General features: G+C 44.3%; 1 protein-coding gene across 2 annotated transcripts in view; it reads left to right on the top strand.

Annotated features, from left to right (window-relative positions):
- The window catches only part of LOC147117365 (serum paraoxonase/arylesterase 2-like), a 102,821-nt gene that overhangs the window by 46,218 nt on the left and 38,610 nt on the right, over positions 1-17,993 (top strand). For both annotated transcript variants that reach the window (XM_085988322.1, XM_085988321.1), the window contains 2 exons: positions 1,598-1,798; positions 14,807-14,888. In XM_085988322.1, the coding sequence (XP_085844448.1) occupies positions 1,598-1,798; positions 14,807-14,888 (283 nt within the window). The remainder of the gene's footprint in view (positions 1-1,597; positions 1,799-14,806; positions 14,889-17,993) is intronic.

The following is a 17,993-nucleotide window of genomic DNA, read 5'->3' as shown; positions in this document are numbered from 1 at the left end:
TCTTTCTTCCCTCCTTTTAGTGGGGTTACATTTGCCACCTTCCAATCCACGGGAACCGTTCTACAATCTATGGAATTTTGGAAAATGACAATCCACTATCTCTATAGCCACCTCTTTCAAAACCCTAGGATGCAGGCCATCAGGTCCAGGAGATTTATTGGCTTTCAATACCATTAATTTCTCCAGTACTGTTTTTTTACTCGCTAGAGCCTTAGTTCTCCACTATTTTCGAGAAGTTTTTTGCGTCTTCTTCCATGAAGACAGACACAAAATGCTGGATTTTGCCAGTCCTGGGGAGGTGGGTTTGGAGGCAGGACTGCCGGGAAAATGGCTGAATCTGGGGCGGGTGCCCAACCCGCCTCCATGCCATCTTCCCAGGAGGCGGGTAGCCGACCCGCGCCGGGTCCCGTCTCCTGGAGGCGGGAAGGGGATTACAGCCACTTAACTGCCAGTTAACAGGCAGTTAAGAGGATTATCCCCATTTTCCACCAGAGGCGTGGCTTCCCGACGTCGGGGAAACACTGCCAGGGTCACCGAGGCGAGCAGTGGGTCTGAGGGGGTCGGAGGGGTGCAGAGGTGCGCTGTGGAGGTAAGTGATGGGTGCAAGAGTGGAGAGGTAAGTATGTGAGGTGAGTGGAAAGTGATAAAAAAATGTTTACTTACCTTTTGTTTCTTCCTGCAGACTTCCAGCAGAGATGATGGATGGCTGCTACATTCTCCAATGCAACAGCCATCTAATTTCAGCTCACAAAAGAGGTTTGATGAGTCTTGAATAAAAGGACTCATCAAACAACAGAGAATATCAGTGTTTGACAACTTCACAGAGCTGTCAAACGATGATGATTCATCTGTCAAAAAGCAGTCTGACAAGCAGCAGTCCGGTCTCCAACGTGCCCCAATTGGCAAAATCACCCCCAAAGTATTTGTTTAATTTCTCTGCCATTTCCTTATTCCCCATTATAATTTCTCTTGTCTCGACCTGTAAGGGACCCACATTTACTTTTGCTAATCTTATCCTTTTTACATACCTATAGAAGCTTTTACGGTCAGTTTTTATGTCTCTCGCTAGTTTACACTCATATTCTATTTTCCCTTTTCTTTATCAATTTCTTGGTCCTCTTGGTCATTTACAGCTCCTCTAGACCCATCTTTTGTTTCTTTACTTGTCCCATTTCCATCCCCTTTTGCCTTGCACCAGTTTCTCTCTCCACAGATGCTGCCTGACCTGAGTATTTCTAGCATTTTTCTGTTTTTATTATTAAAGCAATTGGGCATTATTTTAGCACTTTGACCTGAAGAGAAGTAAGGCTATAAATGCTGACCTCTGACAGCACTTAAAAGGTCAGTAGAGCAAAAGGTTCTTTTCTCTGCCCCACTCACATAAATGATAACCCTCCCTGCAGTAAGTCTGCATGCAACGGTACAAACAGCTGCATCCTGTCACTGCAATTTATGCAGTTTTGAGATATTTTGTTCTTTGCAGATTAACATCCAAGAATACTACAAATCCAATTGTGGTACAACTGAGAGTATGATGTAATTTGTTCCCAGTTTTCTAAATGTGTTGTATCCATGGATTTCTTTTTCTCTCTTCTAGTGTGAATGATATTGTAGCAGTGAGCTCCGACCGTTTCTATGCCACCAATGACCATTATTTTTCTCATGAACACCTGAAGACCTTGGAGTTTGTTCTTGGCTTGTCATGGTGCAGTGTTGTTTACTACAGTCCCTCTGAGGTAAAAGAAGTAGCAACAGGATTTAGATTTGCCAATGGGATTAATGTTTCCCCTAATGGAAGGTGAGTATGTTTTGACAGCTGTTTCATTTGTTAATGACTGCTGAAAATTTAACCTTGCTAGTAAATGTGTTTATAAACTGGTGTCTGAATGATGGGATTAACTTTTCAGGTGTGACCCTTAATCAGACAAATGTTTGTTTTATCCCATTTGGTAGAAGCTTTCTCTTGCCTGAAAATGAATTAATAGATTGCAAAATTCAGATTATGTTTATGTAACATTGAAAAGGGAGTTATTCTTGGCAACCAGCTTTAAATTAACTCTAGAATCCTGCAACAGTAATAGACAATGTCTAGTTGATTCAGTCACAAGAAGTTCCCTTGATTGTTCTCTTGTACTCCTACATAAAGCAAGCACAGAACGAGGTCATTCAGCAATATAGTTTGTTTCATTGTGAGTTTACCCAGTCGCTTACTATTCTGAGAAAAACAAACTTTCTCCCTGCCGTTTTTTGTAAAATTGCTAAATACTGAGACCAGAGATTGTTCCAGCATGCAGTTGCAGCAACTATTTCTCTGATCTGTCACATGACCCTGCATTCACTTTTCACTTCCTTGTCTTTTCCACCCCACAACCACTATTGGATGTAGATGGTATTTGCCAGTACAGTTACTGTGAAACTGGTGAGAACTGTGCTCACAGCTTCTTATTTAGGCAAATTGCCCTCAAAGTCTTCTAGTTCCAGTACTCCACTAGATATAGAAACATAGAAACATAAAAGATAGGAGCAGGAGTAGGCCATTCGGCCCCTCGAGCCTGCTCCGCCATTCAATGCAATCATGGCTGATCATCCAAATTCAGTACCCGGTCCCTGCCTTCTCCCCATATCCCTTGATCCCTTTAGCCTTAAGAAATATATCCAACTCCTTCTTGAATATAGTTAATGAATTGGCCACTACTGCCTTCTGTGGTAGGGAATTCCACACGTTCACCACTCTCTGGGTGAAGAAATTCCTCCTCATTTCTGTCCTAAATGGCCGACCCCTTATCCTTAGACTGTGACCCCTGGTTCTGGACTCCCCGACCATCGGGAACATCCTTCCTGCATCTAGTCTGTCCAGTCCTGTCAGAATTTTATAAGTTTCAATGAGATCCCCTCTCATTCTTCTAAACTCCAGCGAGTACAAGCCCAATCGTCCCAATCTCTCCTCATACATCATTCCTGCTATCCCAGGTATCAGCCTGGTGAATCTTCGCTGAACTCCTTCCATGGCAAGAACATCCTTCCTCAGTTAAGGCGACCAAAACTGCACACAATACTCAAGATGTGGTCTCACCAAGGCCCCGTACAACTGCAGCAAGACATCCTTGTTCCTGTACTCAAACCCTCTCGCTACGAAGGCCAACATACCATTTGCCTTCTTAGCCGCCTGCTGCACCTGCATGCTTACCTTCAGCGATTGGTGCACAAGGACACCCAGGTCTCGTTGCACTTCCCCTTCTCCCAATCTATTGCCATTCAGATAATAATCTGCCTTCCTGTTTTTGCCACCAAAGTGGATAACCTCACATTTATCCATGTTATATTGCATCTGCCATGCTTCTGCCCAATCACCCAACCTGTCCAAATCATCCTGTAGTTTCTCGGCATCCTCCTCACAGCACACATGCCCACCCAGCTTTGTGTCGTCTGCAAATTTGGAGATATTACATCTAGTTCTCTTGTCTAGATCATTAATATGTATTGTGAATAGCTGGGGTCCAAGGACCGATCCCTGCGGTACCCCACTAGTCACTGCCTGCCACTCGGAAAATGACCCGTTTATTCCAACTCTTTGCTTTCTATCTGCCAACCAGTTCTCTATCCAAGTCAATACCTTGTCCCCAATCCCATGTGCCTTAACTTTACATGCTAATCTCTTATGCGGGACCTTATCAAAAGCCTTCTGAAAGTCCAAATACTCCACATCCACTGGTTCTCCCTTATCTATTTTACTAGTTGCATCCTCAAAAAATTCCAGTAGATTAGTCAAGCACGATTTACCTTTTGTAAATCCATGTTGACTTTGTCCGATCCGGTCACTGCTTTCCAAGTGCTCTGCTATTACATCTTCTATAATGGACTCTAGCATTTTCCCCACTACCGATGTCAGGCTTACCGGTCTGTAATTCCCTGTTTTCTCTCTACCACCTTTTTTGAATAGTGGGGTAACATTAGCTACCCTCCAATCCATGGGTACTGTTCCAGATTCCATCGAATGTTGGAAGATGATCAGCAATGCATCTACTATTTCTAGGGCCACTTCCTTAAGTACCCTAGGATGTAGATTATCAGGCCCTGGGGATTTATCGGCCTTCAATCCCATCAATTTCGCTAACACCATTTCCCTACAAATACTGATTTCTTTCAGTTCCTCCCTTTCATCAGACCCTATGTTTCGCAACATCTCTGGGAGGTTATTTGTGTCCTCCTTTGTGAAGACAGATTCATAATATGTATTTAATTGGTCAGCCATTTCTTTGCTCCCCATTATAAATTCCCCTGATTCTGACTGCAAGGGACCTACGCTTGACTTCACCAATCTTTTTCTCTTCACATATCTATAAAAGCTTTTACAGTCAGTTTTTATGTTCCCTGCAAGCTTACTCTCATATTCTATTTTCCCTTTTTTAATTAATCCCTTTGTCCTCCTTTGTTGAATCCTAAACTGCTCCCAATCCTCAGGTTTACTGCTTTTTCTGACCAATTTATATGCCCTCTCCTTGGATCTTATGCTATCGCTAATTTCCCTTGTTAGCCACAGTTGAGTCACCTTTTTTGTTTTATTATTATGCCAAACTGGGATGAACAAATTCTGTAGTTCATCCATGCGATCTTTGAATGTTTGCCATTGCCTATCCACCGTCAATTCTTTGAGTGATATTCCCCAATCAATCCTACCCAACTTGCACCTCAGACCATCGTAGTTTCCTTTATTTAAATTCAGGACCCTAGTCTCTGAGTCAACGACTTCATTCTCCATCTTAGTGAAGAATTCGATCATATTATGATCGCTCCGACCTAAGGGGCCTCGTACAACAAGATTGCTAATTAATCCTTTCTCATTACATAATACCCAGTCTAAGATGGCCTGATCTCTGGTTGGTTCCTCGACATATTGGTCCAGGAAACCATCCTGTAAACACTCCAGGAATTCCTCCTCCACAGTACTGTTACTAATTTAGTTAGCCCAATCTATATGTAGATTAAAGTCACCCATGATGCCTGCTATGCCCTTATTGCACGCTTCTCTAATTTTCCTTTTAATGCCATCCCCAACCTCCGAATTACTGTTTGGCGGTCTATATACCACTCCCACTAATGTTTTCTGCCCCTTGGTATTTCTCAGTTCTACCCATGTGGAATTCTGCCTGAAAGAGAGGCCTCCTCTGAACCTAATACTTCCTTTGTCTTGGCTTTGCTGTAGCTGCCTGCACTGTGCAGCAAGGACCACAGTTGTCACCTGGCTGGCATTGCATTGCCTGTGTTTGCCCTTGTGACAAATGGCTCTGTATGGTAATGGTAGCTAAAAGCTCTGCATGAGCTTCACTACTGGCTATCCAGCTGGTTAACTACTGCCTAATTGAAGCAATCATGCCCCACAAGCAGCTCGTCCTTCTCCTAGCTATTGTTAATGTAACGCTGTGTCCTTCCTTGAGCACGGCTCGAGGAAGGATACAGTGTGCATCCTGTATCACGCAAGCCTCTCTTGGCCACTTATTCACTTTGACAGGGTGTAAGACTAGCACCAGATTCCCTACATCTAGGTTCACTAAATACTCAGCAGTTGAACTTGGTTCCCCCAATTGCATCATGTTCCCTCTTTCACCCTGTCAGTCTTGGCTTAGTGGTAGCAATCCTTCTTCTGAGTCAGGAGTTTATGTATTCAAGAGACTTGAGCTATTCAAAGAACAACAGGGCATTCCAGTGGCCAACATTTATCCCTCAACAAATATCACTAATGCAGATTCTGATTATTTATCTCATTTGCTGTTTGGGGGACCTTGCTGTGCACAAATTGGCCGCAGTGTTTGCCTGTGTTAAGAGTGACTACACTTCAAGAGTGCTTGAATTGCTGCGAAGCACTTCGTAACATTCTGAGATTGTGAAAGGCGCTCTACAGATATTCTTGCTTTCTCTCGGAGGGGGGAATGGGGAAATATTGCTTTGTGTCGCACATTATTGCATGTGTAACATTTAATTTCCTTCACATCGCCATTTGGTGTACCAGAGTGCCGGCTGATCATCTGGCTCAGTGAGCTCCAACTGATTGATTGGTGTGGGGCATCTGTAAGGAAGGATGGTTGGTCCACTGGGCCAGGTGGTAAAGGTTCTATACTCCCAGAAAAGGAACCATATCCTTATTTCGAATTGCTTCCAGGAGACCATTCCTTAAACATATTTGACTTCGTTCCTTGTAACCTGCTAGGTTCCTCTCATCCAACCAGGATTCCTAAATATCCTCCTTTGTTTTGGCAGTCCTCTAAGTATTTTTTGGAACTTAAAATATCTCTGAATTTTTACCTGTAAGCTTCAAATGTCAAATAATAACCAGTCAGAATTTAATATCATCTGCACTGTTCACTGAATATACACATTAAATTGTAGTAAGTAGTTTACTGCTAAGTGACGTCACTACCTATTCTGCTTAAATTTCTTCGTCCCATTTATGGTGATTCACTGGTAATTCATGTCTATGAATTTCTCTGTCATAAATAATTGGCATAGATTATTTTTAGTTAAGTTGTTGGGCAAAATTCTGTGTAGGTTCATTGGATCCTCATTTAATAATCTCCTCCGATAAGCCTTTCTCCACAAGTTCTGTCTTGGTATTGCTTCTCCTTTTTGCTCAACTTCTCGGCTGGTGCTGATGCTCCTTTTCCTTCCGTGTCACGTTATTGCTGAGTTTCCCCATGCTTGTGCTGCTCCTTTGCACATCTGATTGGTACACATGAGGAAAGCCCTTCCTTTCTTGCTCCTGGGGAAACATTCTTTCCTTTTTTTGATTAGCGAATTCTAGTTTGAATTCTAGTGGTAATTTACTTGGATCTAATATTTGACTCCGGCTTGCTCCAGTGGCCTTTTTCTTGTGCTCAGTGTACTTCATCAGCAAGTCCAGTAATTTATGAATTGCAATGTGAGGTGTACTGGGCCACAGGGTGAACAATGCGCCCTTTAAAAAAAATAAAAAAAAAATCATTCTTGGGATGCGGCTGTCACTGCCAAGACTGGCATTATTGCCTAGTCCTAGAATTGAGTGGCTTGCTAGGCCATTTCAGTGGGCAGTTGAGTCAACCCTGTTGGTGTGGAACTAGCCACTTATAGGGCAGACCGGGGAAGGATGGCAGGTTTCCTTCCCTAAAGGATATTAGTGAACCAGTTTTAACGACATTCCAACAGTTTCATGGACACTTTTACTGATACCAGTTTTTTATTTCCAGATTTTAAAAAACTTAATTCAAATTCTTAAAACTGTCATTGTGGGATTTGAAATCACATTCTCTGGATTACTACTCCAGTAGAAAAACCACTACATTACTGTGCCCAATTATTGTTGATTGCATTGGAAAGGATATTTGATCGTAGCGTACACTCCTGATCTCTAGCTGATGGGAAATAGCACTGATAAACCATATATTTCAGGCTGAAAACTACAAATCAAATTCGTTAAGAAATAAGATAAATAGAAGCAAGAGAAAAATGTAGTGGATTTCACTAGATTACAATACTTGTGTTTCAAATTAATAAATATTGTCAAGCTCTAGATCTCGAGTAACATTTTGACCATATATCTGTGATTGAGAGCTTTACATAAGACTGAATACTCGCTGAGCGCTATAATAGGTCCAACTTATTAGTTGGCTGGTGAAGTAAAAATACACTAAAGAATCACTCCTACTGACCAGTTATTCCTTGCTGTTCATTTTAAAGTCTGTACTGAGAAAAAAGATTATAAAATGTCCTTCATAATTAACTAACCCTGTTAGTCACAGTGATCCATTCCAATTATTTGTTTCACCCAGACATACCTGGCAATTGTTTACTTCCCAGATATGCATCTAGTTCATCAACGATAGTGCGGTGAGAATCTTTGTTGAGTATTCTCACCTTCCGCATTCCAAGACACGAAACAGGAGAAATTCTCCCAACATGCAGTTGCAGCAGCCATTTTAATGTTGATGAGCTGCAAATTCCCATCAAGAAATATTAAGTCAGCTTATTTTTTATATGAAAAGAAACCCGGGCAGATCTCCTACCTGCAACAAACATACTACATGCTAATCATTCTAGCCAGTTGCCTCCCTTGGCATAACATTTCCGCGGCCCTAATAGATCCGCGTCATTCCATACTGCACCACTTAATTCCTTTTCTACAGCTGCACTTCTCCTTTGTAATACATAATCCTGTTCCATTGGGAGTCAAGTCTACATATCTAGAACCAAGAATCATAGTGATACAGCACAGAATGAGAGTATTTGGCCCATCGTGCCTGTGCCGGCTCTCTGTAGGAGCTGTCTAATTAATCTCACTCCCCCGCTGTTTCCCTGTAGTCTTTTTTTTATTCATTCATGGGATGTGGGTGTCGCTGGCAAGGCCAGCATTTATTGCCCATCCCTAATTGCCCTTGAGAAGGTGGTGGTGAACCGCTGCAGTCCTTGTGGTGAACGTACTCCCACAGTGCTGCTAGGGAGGGAGTTCCAGGATTTTGACCCAGCGCCGATGAAGGATCGGCGATATACTTCCAAGTCAGGATGGTGTGTGACTTGGAGGGGAATTTGGAGGTGGTGGTGTTCCCATGCACCTGCTCCTTTGTCCTTCTAGGTGGAAAAGGTCACGGGTTTGGGAGGTGCTACTGAAGAAATCTTGGTGAGTTGCTGCAGTGCATCTTGTAGATGGTACACACTGCAGCGACAGCACGCCGGTGATGGATGGAGTGAGTGTTTAAGGTGGTGGATGGGGTGCCAATCAAGTGGGCTGCTTTATCCTGGATGGTGTTGAGCTTCTTGAGAGTTGTTAGAGCTACACTCATCCAGGCAAGTGGAGAGTATTCCATCACACTCCTTACTTGTGCCTTGTAGATGGCAGAAAGGCTAGGGGAGTCGGGAGGTGAGACATTCGCCGCAGATTACCTAGCCTCTGACTTGCTCTTGTTGCCACAGTATTTATGTGGCTGGTCCAGTTAAGTTTCTGGTCAATGGGGACTCCCAGGATGTTGATGGTGGGGGATTCTGCGATGGTAATGCCATTGAATGTCAAGGGGCTCTGGTTAGACTCTCACTTGTTGGAGATAGTCATTGCCTGGCACTTGTGTGGCATGAATGTTACCTGCCACTTATCAGTCCAAGCCTGAACGTCGTCCAGGTCTTGTTGCATGCGGGCATAGACTGCTTCATTATCTGAGGAGTTGTGAATGGCACTGAACACTGTGCAGTCATCAGCGAACATTCCCATTTCTGACCTTATGTTGGGGGGAAGGTCATTGATGAAGCAGCTGAAGATGGATGGGCCTAGGACACTGACCTGAGGAACTCCTGCAGCGATGTCCTGGGGCTGAGATGATTGACCTCCAACCACCACAACCATCTTCCTTTGTGCTAGGTATGAGTCCAGCCAGTGGAGAGTTTTCCCCCCCGATTCCAATTGACTTCAGTTTTACTAGGGCTCCTTCATGCCGCACCCTGTCAAATGCTGCCTTGATGTCAAGGGCAGTCACTCTCGCCTCACCTCTGGAATTCAGCTCCTTTGTCCATGTTTGGACCAAGGCTGTAATGAGGTCTGGAGCTGAGTGGTCCTGACAGAACCCAAACTGGGCATCAGTGAGCAGGTTATTGGTGAGTAAGTACTGCTTGATAGCACTGTCGACGACACCTTCCATCACTTTGCTGATGATTGAGAGTAGACTGATGGGGCGGTAATTGACCGGATTGGATTTATCCTGCTTTTTGTGGATGGGACATACCTGGGCAGTTTTCCACATTGTCAGGTAGATGGCGGTGTTGTAGCTGTACTGGAACAGCTTGGCTAGAGGCACAGCCAGTTCTGGAGCACAAGTCTTCAGCATGATAGCCGAGATGTTGTCAGGGCCCATAGCCTTTGCTGTATCCAGTGCGCTCAGCTGTTTCTTGATATCACATGGAGTGAATCGAATTGGCTGAAGACTGGCTTCTGTGATGGCAGGGACCTCAGGAGGAGGCCGATATGGATCATCCACTTGACACTTCTGGCTGAAGATGGTTGCAAACACTTCAGCCTTGTCTTTTGCACTCATGTGCTGGGCTCCACCATCATTGAGGATGGGGATATTCCTGGAGCCTCCTCCTCCCATTAGATGTTTAATGGTCCACCACCATTCATGACTGGATGTGGCAGGACTGCAGGGCTTTGATCTGATCCGTTGATTGTGGGATCGCTTAGCCCTGTCTATAACCTGTTGCTTCTGCTTTTCAGCATGCATGTAGTCCTGTGTTGTAACTTCCCCAGGTTGGCACCTCATTTTTAGGTACACTTGGTGCTGCTCCTGGCATGCTCTCCTACCCTCCTTATTGAAACAGGGTTGGTCCCTGGCTTGATGGTAATGGTAGAGTGAGGGATATGCTGGGCCATGAGGTTACAAATTGTGGTGGAATACAATTCTGCTGTTGCTGATGGCCCACAGCGCCTCATGGATGCCCAGTTTTGAGCTGCTAGATCTGTTCTGAATTTATCCCATTTAGCACGGTGGTAGTGCCACAAAACACGATGGAGGGTGTCCTCAGTGTGAAGACGGGACTTCATCTCCACAAGGACTGTGCAGTGGTCACTGTGATGAAATATGTCATTCATCAGACTCTGTATTTAACTACATATATTGTATTTCCTGCTCCGGTGTTTTACCTTGTATTGTATATAGTGCACCGCCCCCTTTCTCCCCATTGGGTGTGTCGGCTCCGCCCATACCTGGCCCTACTTAAGACAAGCCCAGGCTTGTCTTGCAGCAGAACAGCAGAATGCTAGGCGAAGACACAGGTATCTTTCTTTGCTAATAAAAGCCTTGTTTTATCCAGTTAACTTTGAGCCTTGAAGTTATTGAGGCGCATCAGTCACTGCCAGCAATGCTGTCATGGACAGATGCAAATGCGACAGGTAGATTGGTGAGGACAAGATCAAGTAGGTTTTTCCCTCATGTTGGTTCTCTCACCACCTGTCGCAGGCCCAGACTGGCAGCTATGTCCTTCAGGACTCGGCCAGCTCGGTCAGTAATAGTGCTACCGAGCCGCTCTTGGTGATGGACATTGAAGTACCCCACCCAGAGTACATTCTGTGCCCTTGCTACTCTCAGTGCTTCTTCCAAGTGGTGTTCAACATGGAGGAGTACTGATTCATCAGCCGAGGGAGGGCGGTAGTGGTAATCAGCAGGAGGTTGCCTTGCCCATGCTTAACCTTCATGGGGTCCAGAGTCAATGTTGAGGACCCCCCTTGGCCACTCCCTCCCGACTGTATACCACTGTGTCATCACCCCGGTGGGTCCGTCCTGCTGGTGGGACAGGACATACCCAGGGATGGTGATGGAAGAGTCTGGGACATTGGCTGAAAGGTATGATTCTGTGAGTATGACTATGTCAGGCTGTTGCTTGACTGGAAACATAGAAATATAGAAAAATAGGAGCAGGAGTAGGTCATTTGGCCCTTCGAGCCTGCTCCGCCTTCAATATGATCATGGCTGATCCTCTATCTCTGTGGGACAGCTCTCCCAATTTTGGCACAAGTCCCCACATGTTGGTGAGGAGGACTTTGCAGGGTCGACTGGGCTGGGTGTGCCGTTGTCGTGTCCATAGCCGGTGCCGAGGTTGATGCCGGGTGGTCCCTCCGGTTTTATTCTTGTTATTGGTTCTTGTAGCGGTTTGTTACAACTGAGTGGCTTGCTAGGCCATTTCAGAGGGCAATTAAGAGTCAATCACATTGCTGTGGGTCTAGAGTCATATAGTCCAGACCAGGTAAGGACAGCAGATTTCCTTCCCAAAGGACATTAGTGAACCAGATGAGTCTTTAATGACAATCCGCTAGTTTCATGGTCACCATTACTGATACTAGCTTTTTATTCCAGATTTATTTAATTAACTGAATTTAAATTCCCAGCTGCCGTAGTCTGCAAAGTTTTCCCCATCAAGTCTTCATCCATTTCAATTCTCTTTTGAAGGTTATTAAATCTGATTACACCACTCCTTTTCAGGCAGTGCATTCCAGAACATCATAACTCGGTGTGTATATTCTTTCTTCCTCATGTCGCCTCTGGTTCTTTTACCAATCACCTTAAATCTGTGTCCTCTGGTTACTGACCCTTCTGCCACTGGAAAAAGTTTCTCCTTATTTACTCTATCAAAACCATTCATGATTTTGAACTTCTATTAAATCTCCCCTTAGCCTTCTCTAAGGAGAGCAACCCCAGCTTCTCTAGCCTCTCCACATAACTGAAGTCCCTCATCCCTGGTACCATTCTAGTAAATCTCCTCTGCACCCTCTCTTGGGCCATGACATCCTTCCTAAAGTGAAGTCACCAGAATTGGCCACAGTACTCCAGCTGGGGTCTAATGAGTGTTTTATAACGGTTTAGGATAACTTCCTTGTTTTTGTACTCTGCCTCTATTTATTTATAAAGCCAAAGATCCCATATACCTTTTTAACAGCATTCTCTAATTTTGTACTGCCAACACAAGGTAAATAACTTGCTGATTCTACAGTATCCATTCCTCCAAACCTTTTCCTTTGTGAATTGCTTATTATAACTTGGAGTCCTAATTTCTAAAAATGTTCCAGTCAGTCTCCAAATCATCAATCTCCTTTGAAGATCAGTGCCCAGAATTGCACATGGTATTCCAAATGTGGCCTCAGCAATGATCTATACAAGGTCATAATAATTCAGTTGAACTGTCAAATTCCCCTGTAATGCTTCCCAGTATATGATGAGGCTTGTTAACAATTCACATTGATTGGGTACTTGAATCGAATGTTTAGTAATTACAGCCAGATCATTTCCCATTCATTGGATTCCTTGGGGTAGATTTTCCTGAACCTGTCAGGAAGAAGGCGGGACTTCCCCTTTTGGGTTTTTGACCCGCCTACTTCGACGTCTGGCCAATCCGCGTGATTTTCCCTTGATTGACCTTGTTGAGCCCGCCCAGCGGGCTCAGCAGGCCAATTAAGGGCCACCCGGCAACAGGTGACGTCACAGACTGCAATTTCATCTGTCAAGAGTTCTTGACAGATGAAATATCAGTGTTTCACAGCTGTTTGAAGCTGTGAAACACTGACAGTCTGAGTTCTGACATGAGTCCTTCTGCACAGACTCAGTTAGAACTCTCACCGGCACTCAAAGCTGAAGGCTGTCACTTTTGACAGTTCGCAGCCATTCAGCTTTAAGTTCCGGCTGAGTGATGCGCTCCCGACGGCTACAGGAAGAAAGGCTGTTAAGGTAAGTACAGGTAAGTAAAAGTTCTTTACACACTTTAGACACACCAAACACACTTACCTTTACACTCATGCACCCATCACTCACCTGAGCACCGACATCACGACCCCTCCAACTCCTTCAACCCGACGGCCCGCCTGCTCTAACCTAGCGTGGTTTGGAGCCGTCGGGAAACCCACACGAAACCCCTCAAAATAGGGATTAGGCTAAAAACTGCCTGTTAACTACCTGTTAACAGGCAGTTAATTGGCACTAATCCCTTCCCACCTGGTTTCGGCGGGTCCCAGTGCAGGGCGGGTACCCGCCACCCCTGAAACTTACATGGGGCGGGGTTTTGGGCGGGATGGTGTCGGGACCCCCAAATTCGGGATTTCCCCCCCACACGCCTGAAACCCCGCCTGACGGCTCCACGAAAATCTAGCCCCTTGTCAATCAATTTAGTTACCTCCTAAAAGGACTGCAGTAGGTTAGTGAGATGATCTATTGTATCTAATCCACATGCTTTATAAATAAATATTGATAGTATTCTGTAAATTGCTGTTGAGTATATTGCTCCATTGTGTCTGTACTGGCTCTGCTAGCGCAATCCAAAACTAGTTCCACCGCCTTGATCTCTCCCCATATATTCCTTTTACTTCAAATGCTTATCTACTCTTCCATGCAAATTTGTAGTGGTCTCTGCCTCAGCTACTCCCTGTGCCAAAGCAATCCATGTGGCAGCAATTCCTACATGAAGAAATTCAACTAGCCTCTCTCCTAACTCCCTTTGTGACTACTTTAAATTGATGACTCTTTTCACCCCAACCAGAAGAAATAGTCTATTCCTATTTAACCTATTCAAAACCTTCAGAATTTGAAAAATCTCTTGAATCTCCTCTTTGCTTTCACTGCTCCAGGGGTGAATTCCTCCAGGGGTTCTCCATCTACATTGGTTCTCTGGAGTTTCCGTGACATTTCTGCTGAGGTTACAGCAGGCGCGGAGGAGAATCCCCTCCAAATTCACTCTCCTAGTATCTCAAATCTCTCCTCATAACTATATTATTCGCCACGTGTCTGCCCACTCTCCTAACCTATTTATGTCCACCTGCAGTTAATAATAACACTATTTGTAAACAACCTTTTAAGTAGAAAAATGTCCCATGTTGTTTCAGAGGTGTAAGGAAAGAAATGGTCACTGAGCCAAAGAAGGCAATTAGCTTGGTCAAAACGGTGGGTTTTAAAAGAGGAGAGGGAGGTCTAAACTCCCCTTTTATACTCCTGGTACTAATATTGAGTTTTTGCCCCTTCCCCCCCCCCCCCCTTGTTGCCAGTTCATTGTCCAATGAAAATATTATTTCACAGTTTACCCCTTGTACTTTGGCAACATTTTGGTCTTCCACATCCTAAGATTCTCTACCTCAGTTTCCCCATTACAACAGCACAATTGTTTACTCGTAATTTTTTTAAAAAAAGCAGGGACAGAAAATATCCCCGTTCGGTTCTGTATGTCATTTCAGTGGAGGGTGATTAACTCCACAATTTAAAAGGTTTGTAGAGTAAAATGTTTCTCCAATGTAAATGAAGTTCCTTTTCTTGCATTTCAGATATATCTTTATTGCAGAGAGTTTAACTCATGATATCCATATTATGGAAATAAATTCGAACAATACTCTGACTCCAGTGAAGGTAAGAGTGTGAAACACACCTTGGAATCCAACCACCAACCAAAATCCTTGAACACTGTAACAAGTTTGCCTATAAATTTAGACAATATTTTACTGTCAAAAAATGGAAACTCTAATATGCATGAAATTTCAGTCCTGCTTATATAGTTTGAAGTTATTTTACAAGCAAAGCTGACTTATGATGTTTGAAGTCATGTTAATTATTCTATAACTGCCATTGCCAGTATATCCAGGGGATTGACAGTTTTCTTGGTTTTGTACATTTTCAGCACTCACCCTGGCAATGAAATGAATGCTAACATTGCAGTAATAATACTAATCAAATATCAAAGTTGTGCTTTAACTGTTCATTTCAATTAAAAGTAAGCTAATTCTACCTTCCCATTATTTCCTTCATTCTCCATTATCTAGCTCACTTCTCATGTTTACATTTTTACTTTTTTTCTACCTAATTTATTCTTCCTGTCTGAAAAGCTAACTTGGTAGGGTATAGCTCCATGACTGACAGTCACCCTCCAGTACCTCACCCTTGGGCCATTAAGAACATAAGAACATTAGAATTAGGAGCAGGAGTAGGCCATACGGCCCTCGAGCCTGCTCCGCCATTCAGTAAGAACATGGCTGATCTTTGACCGCAACTCCACTTTCCTGTTCTATCCCCATATCCCTTGATTCCCCATGAGTCCAAAAATCTATCTCAGCCTTGAATATACTCAATGATTCAGCATCCACAGCCCTTTATGGTGGAGAATTCCAAAGATTCACAACCCTCTGAGTGAAAAATTTCCTCCTCAACTCAGTCTTAAATGGCTGACCCCTTATCCTGAGACTATGCCCCCTAGTTCTAGACTCTCCAGCCAGGCGAAACAGCCTCAGATCCAGTGGATTTGTTGGCTTTTAGTCCCATGTCAATCCCCCTCAGAATCTTGTATGTTTCAATGAGATCACCTCTCATTCTTCTAAACTCCAGAGAGTACAGGCCCAATCTACTCAATCTCTCCTTTATAGGCCAACCCCCTCATCCCAGGCATCAATCTAGTGAACCTTTGTTGCACCGCCTCTATGGTAAGTATACCCTTCCTGGGATAAGGAGACCAAAACTGTGCACAGTACTCCAGGTGTGGTCTCACCAAGTCCCTATACAATTATAACAAGACTTCCTTACTCTTGTACTCCAACCCCCTTGCAATAAAGGCCGTACTCTAACCCACTTGCAATAAAGGCCAACATGCCATCTGCCTTCTTAATTGCTTGCTGTACCTGCATGCTAACTTGGTTTCCTGTAGGAGGACACCTAAATCTCTCTGAACGCCAACATTTAATAGTTTCTCATTGTTATGTCCGTGTATCTTAATGTTGTGTCCTTCAATAATCAGACAACAGACTGTAGGGAACGATTCAACGGGTGTTTACTGAATGAGGGTTACTCTAGAACTATCTGTACAGATCACTACTCAGGGTTTATATACATGTGTGGTCACTGCCGGTACTACAGTATACAGAACCTGTAAAAAATAGTTCTCTCCCTTAAGGTTACATTACATATATTACAATTCCTCCCCTTTTAGATTAACAGTACCATAATACTCATTTAACAATTAACATTTTTAATATACAATGTTATATGAAAATAGTCCATTCATATATTCAGTCTCTGGGGAGGCTTCCTGATTCTTTCTGGATAACGCCTTTCCCAAGTGTCTCGCTCTTGGTGCGGAGGCGATTCTAGCACCCTGTCATCAGTTGATTCATCAGCTTCCAATGCTATTGTTTCTGAGGTAGATGCGACCTGTACGTCGGGTTCCTCACCAGGTACGTATGGCCGAGACATGGGGTTGACTCGTTCCTGTGACTCTAGGATCTGGTCAGCATGGCGTCTCACAATGTTCTCCCCAACATCCACTGTGTACATTAGTGGCCCCTGCCGTGTGCATATCGTTCCTGGTTGCCATTTCTCTGTTCGGTAGTCGCGGGCCAAGACTGGTTGCCCTACATTGAAGCTCCTTGTCGGCTTCTCATTGATGTGCTGGAATTGCTTACTCTCAACATCTCTTCGTACATTTGGTCTGAGCAAATCCAGACGAGATCTCAACCTTCGGTTAAAGAACATCATGGCCGGGGCCTGGTTGGTGACTGCATGTATCGCATTTCTGTAGGCTAACAGGAAATTGTCCACCTTATGCTGCAGTGGAATGTCGTCATCGCACATGGCCTTTACTGCTTTTTTAAAGGTTTGTACGAACCTCTCAGCCGATCCATTTGTGGCTGGATGATACGGGGCGGATATGTAAGGCCTCACCCCATTCCTTTTCATAAATCTTCGAAACTCTTCGGACACAAACTGTGGTCCGTTATCAGAGCAAATCTGCTCTGGCAAGCCGTTCCTGGCAAAAATGGTCCGTAGGACTGCATTAGTTTTCTCCGTGGTGGTGGAGGACATTTTGATCACCTCAGGCCATTTCAAGTGCGCATCCACGGCTATTAAAAACATTGAGTCCATGAATGGACCAGCAAAATCAATATGCACCTGTTGCCATGGAGATGAGGGCCACTCCCATGGGTGTAGAGGGGCATGTGGTGGTGCATTTTGGACCTTCTGGCATCCTGAGCAGCTCTTTGTCAGGTCCTCAATTTGCTGATCGATCCCCGGCCACCACACATAAGCTCTAGCAAGGCTTTTCATTTTCACCCCTCCCAGATGACCTTCATGAAGCTCATTGAGCACTCTCTCCCTTAACTTGGGTGGAATTACCACTCGGGATCCACACATCAAGGGCCCCTGGCATACTGACAGCTGTTCTCTTCTGGATGAGAATGCTGGCAACAGTGAGTTGCCATGTGCTGGCCATCCCTTCACCGTCAAATCATATACCCAAGACAGTGTCGGGTCATTTCGGGTCTCCTTCTCTATACCAGCGTTAGTTACTGGCAAGCATTCAATTATAGTCGAATGAAATATTTCGACAGGATCCACTGCTGGTGCTTTCTCCGCAGTAGGCAGTGGCAGGCGTGATAGCCCATCAGCGTTTCCATGCTGTTTCGTGCCATTATACTCGATTTCATATTGGTGCGCCCCTAGAAAAAGGGACCATCTTTGTAGCCGTTG

This window comes from Somniosus microcephalus, chromosome 5 (genome assembly GCF_052327205.1).
Source record: "Somniosus microcephalus isolate GS21.2 chromosome 5, FLI_Smic_1.0, whole genome shotgun sequence".
Lineage (NCBI taxonomy): Eukaryota > Metazoa > Chordata > Chondrichthyes > Squaliformes > Somniosidae > Somniosus > Somniosus microcephalus.
This window is presented reverse-complemented; position numbering and strand designations above follow the sequence as displayed.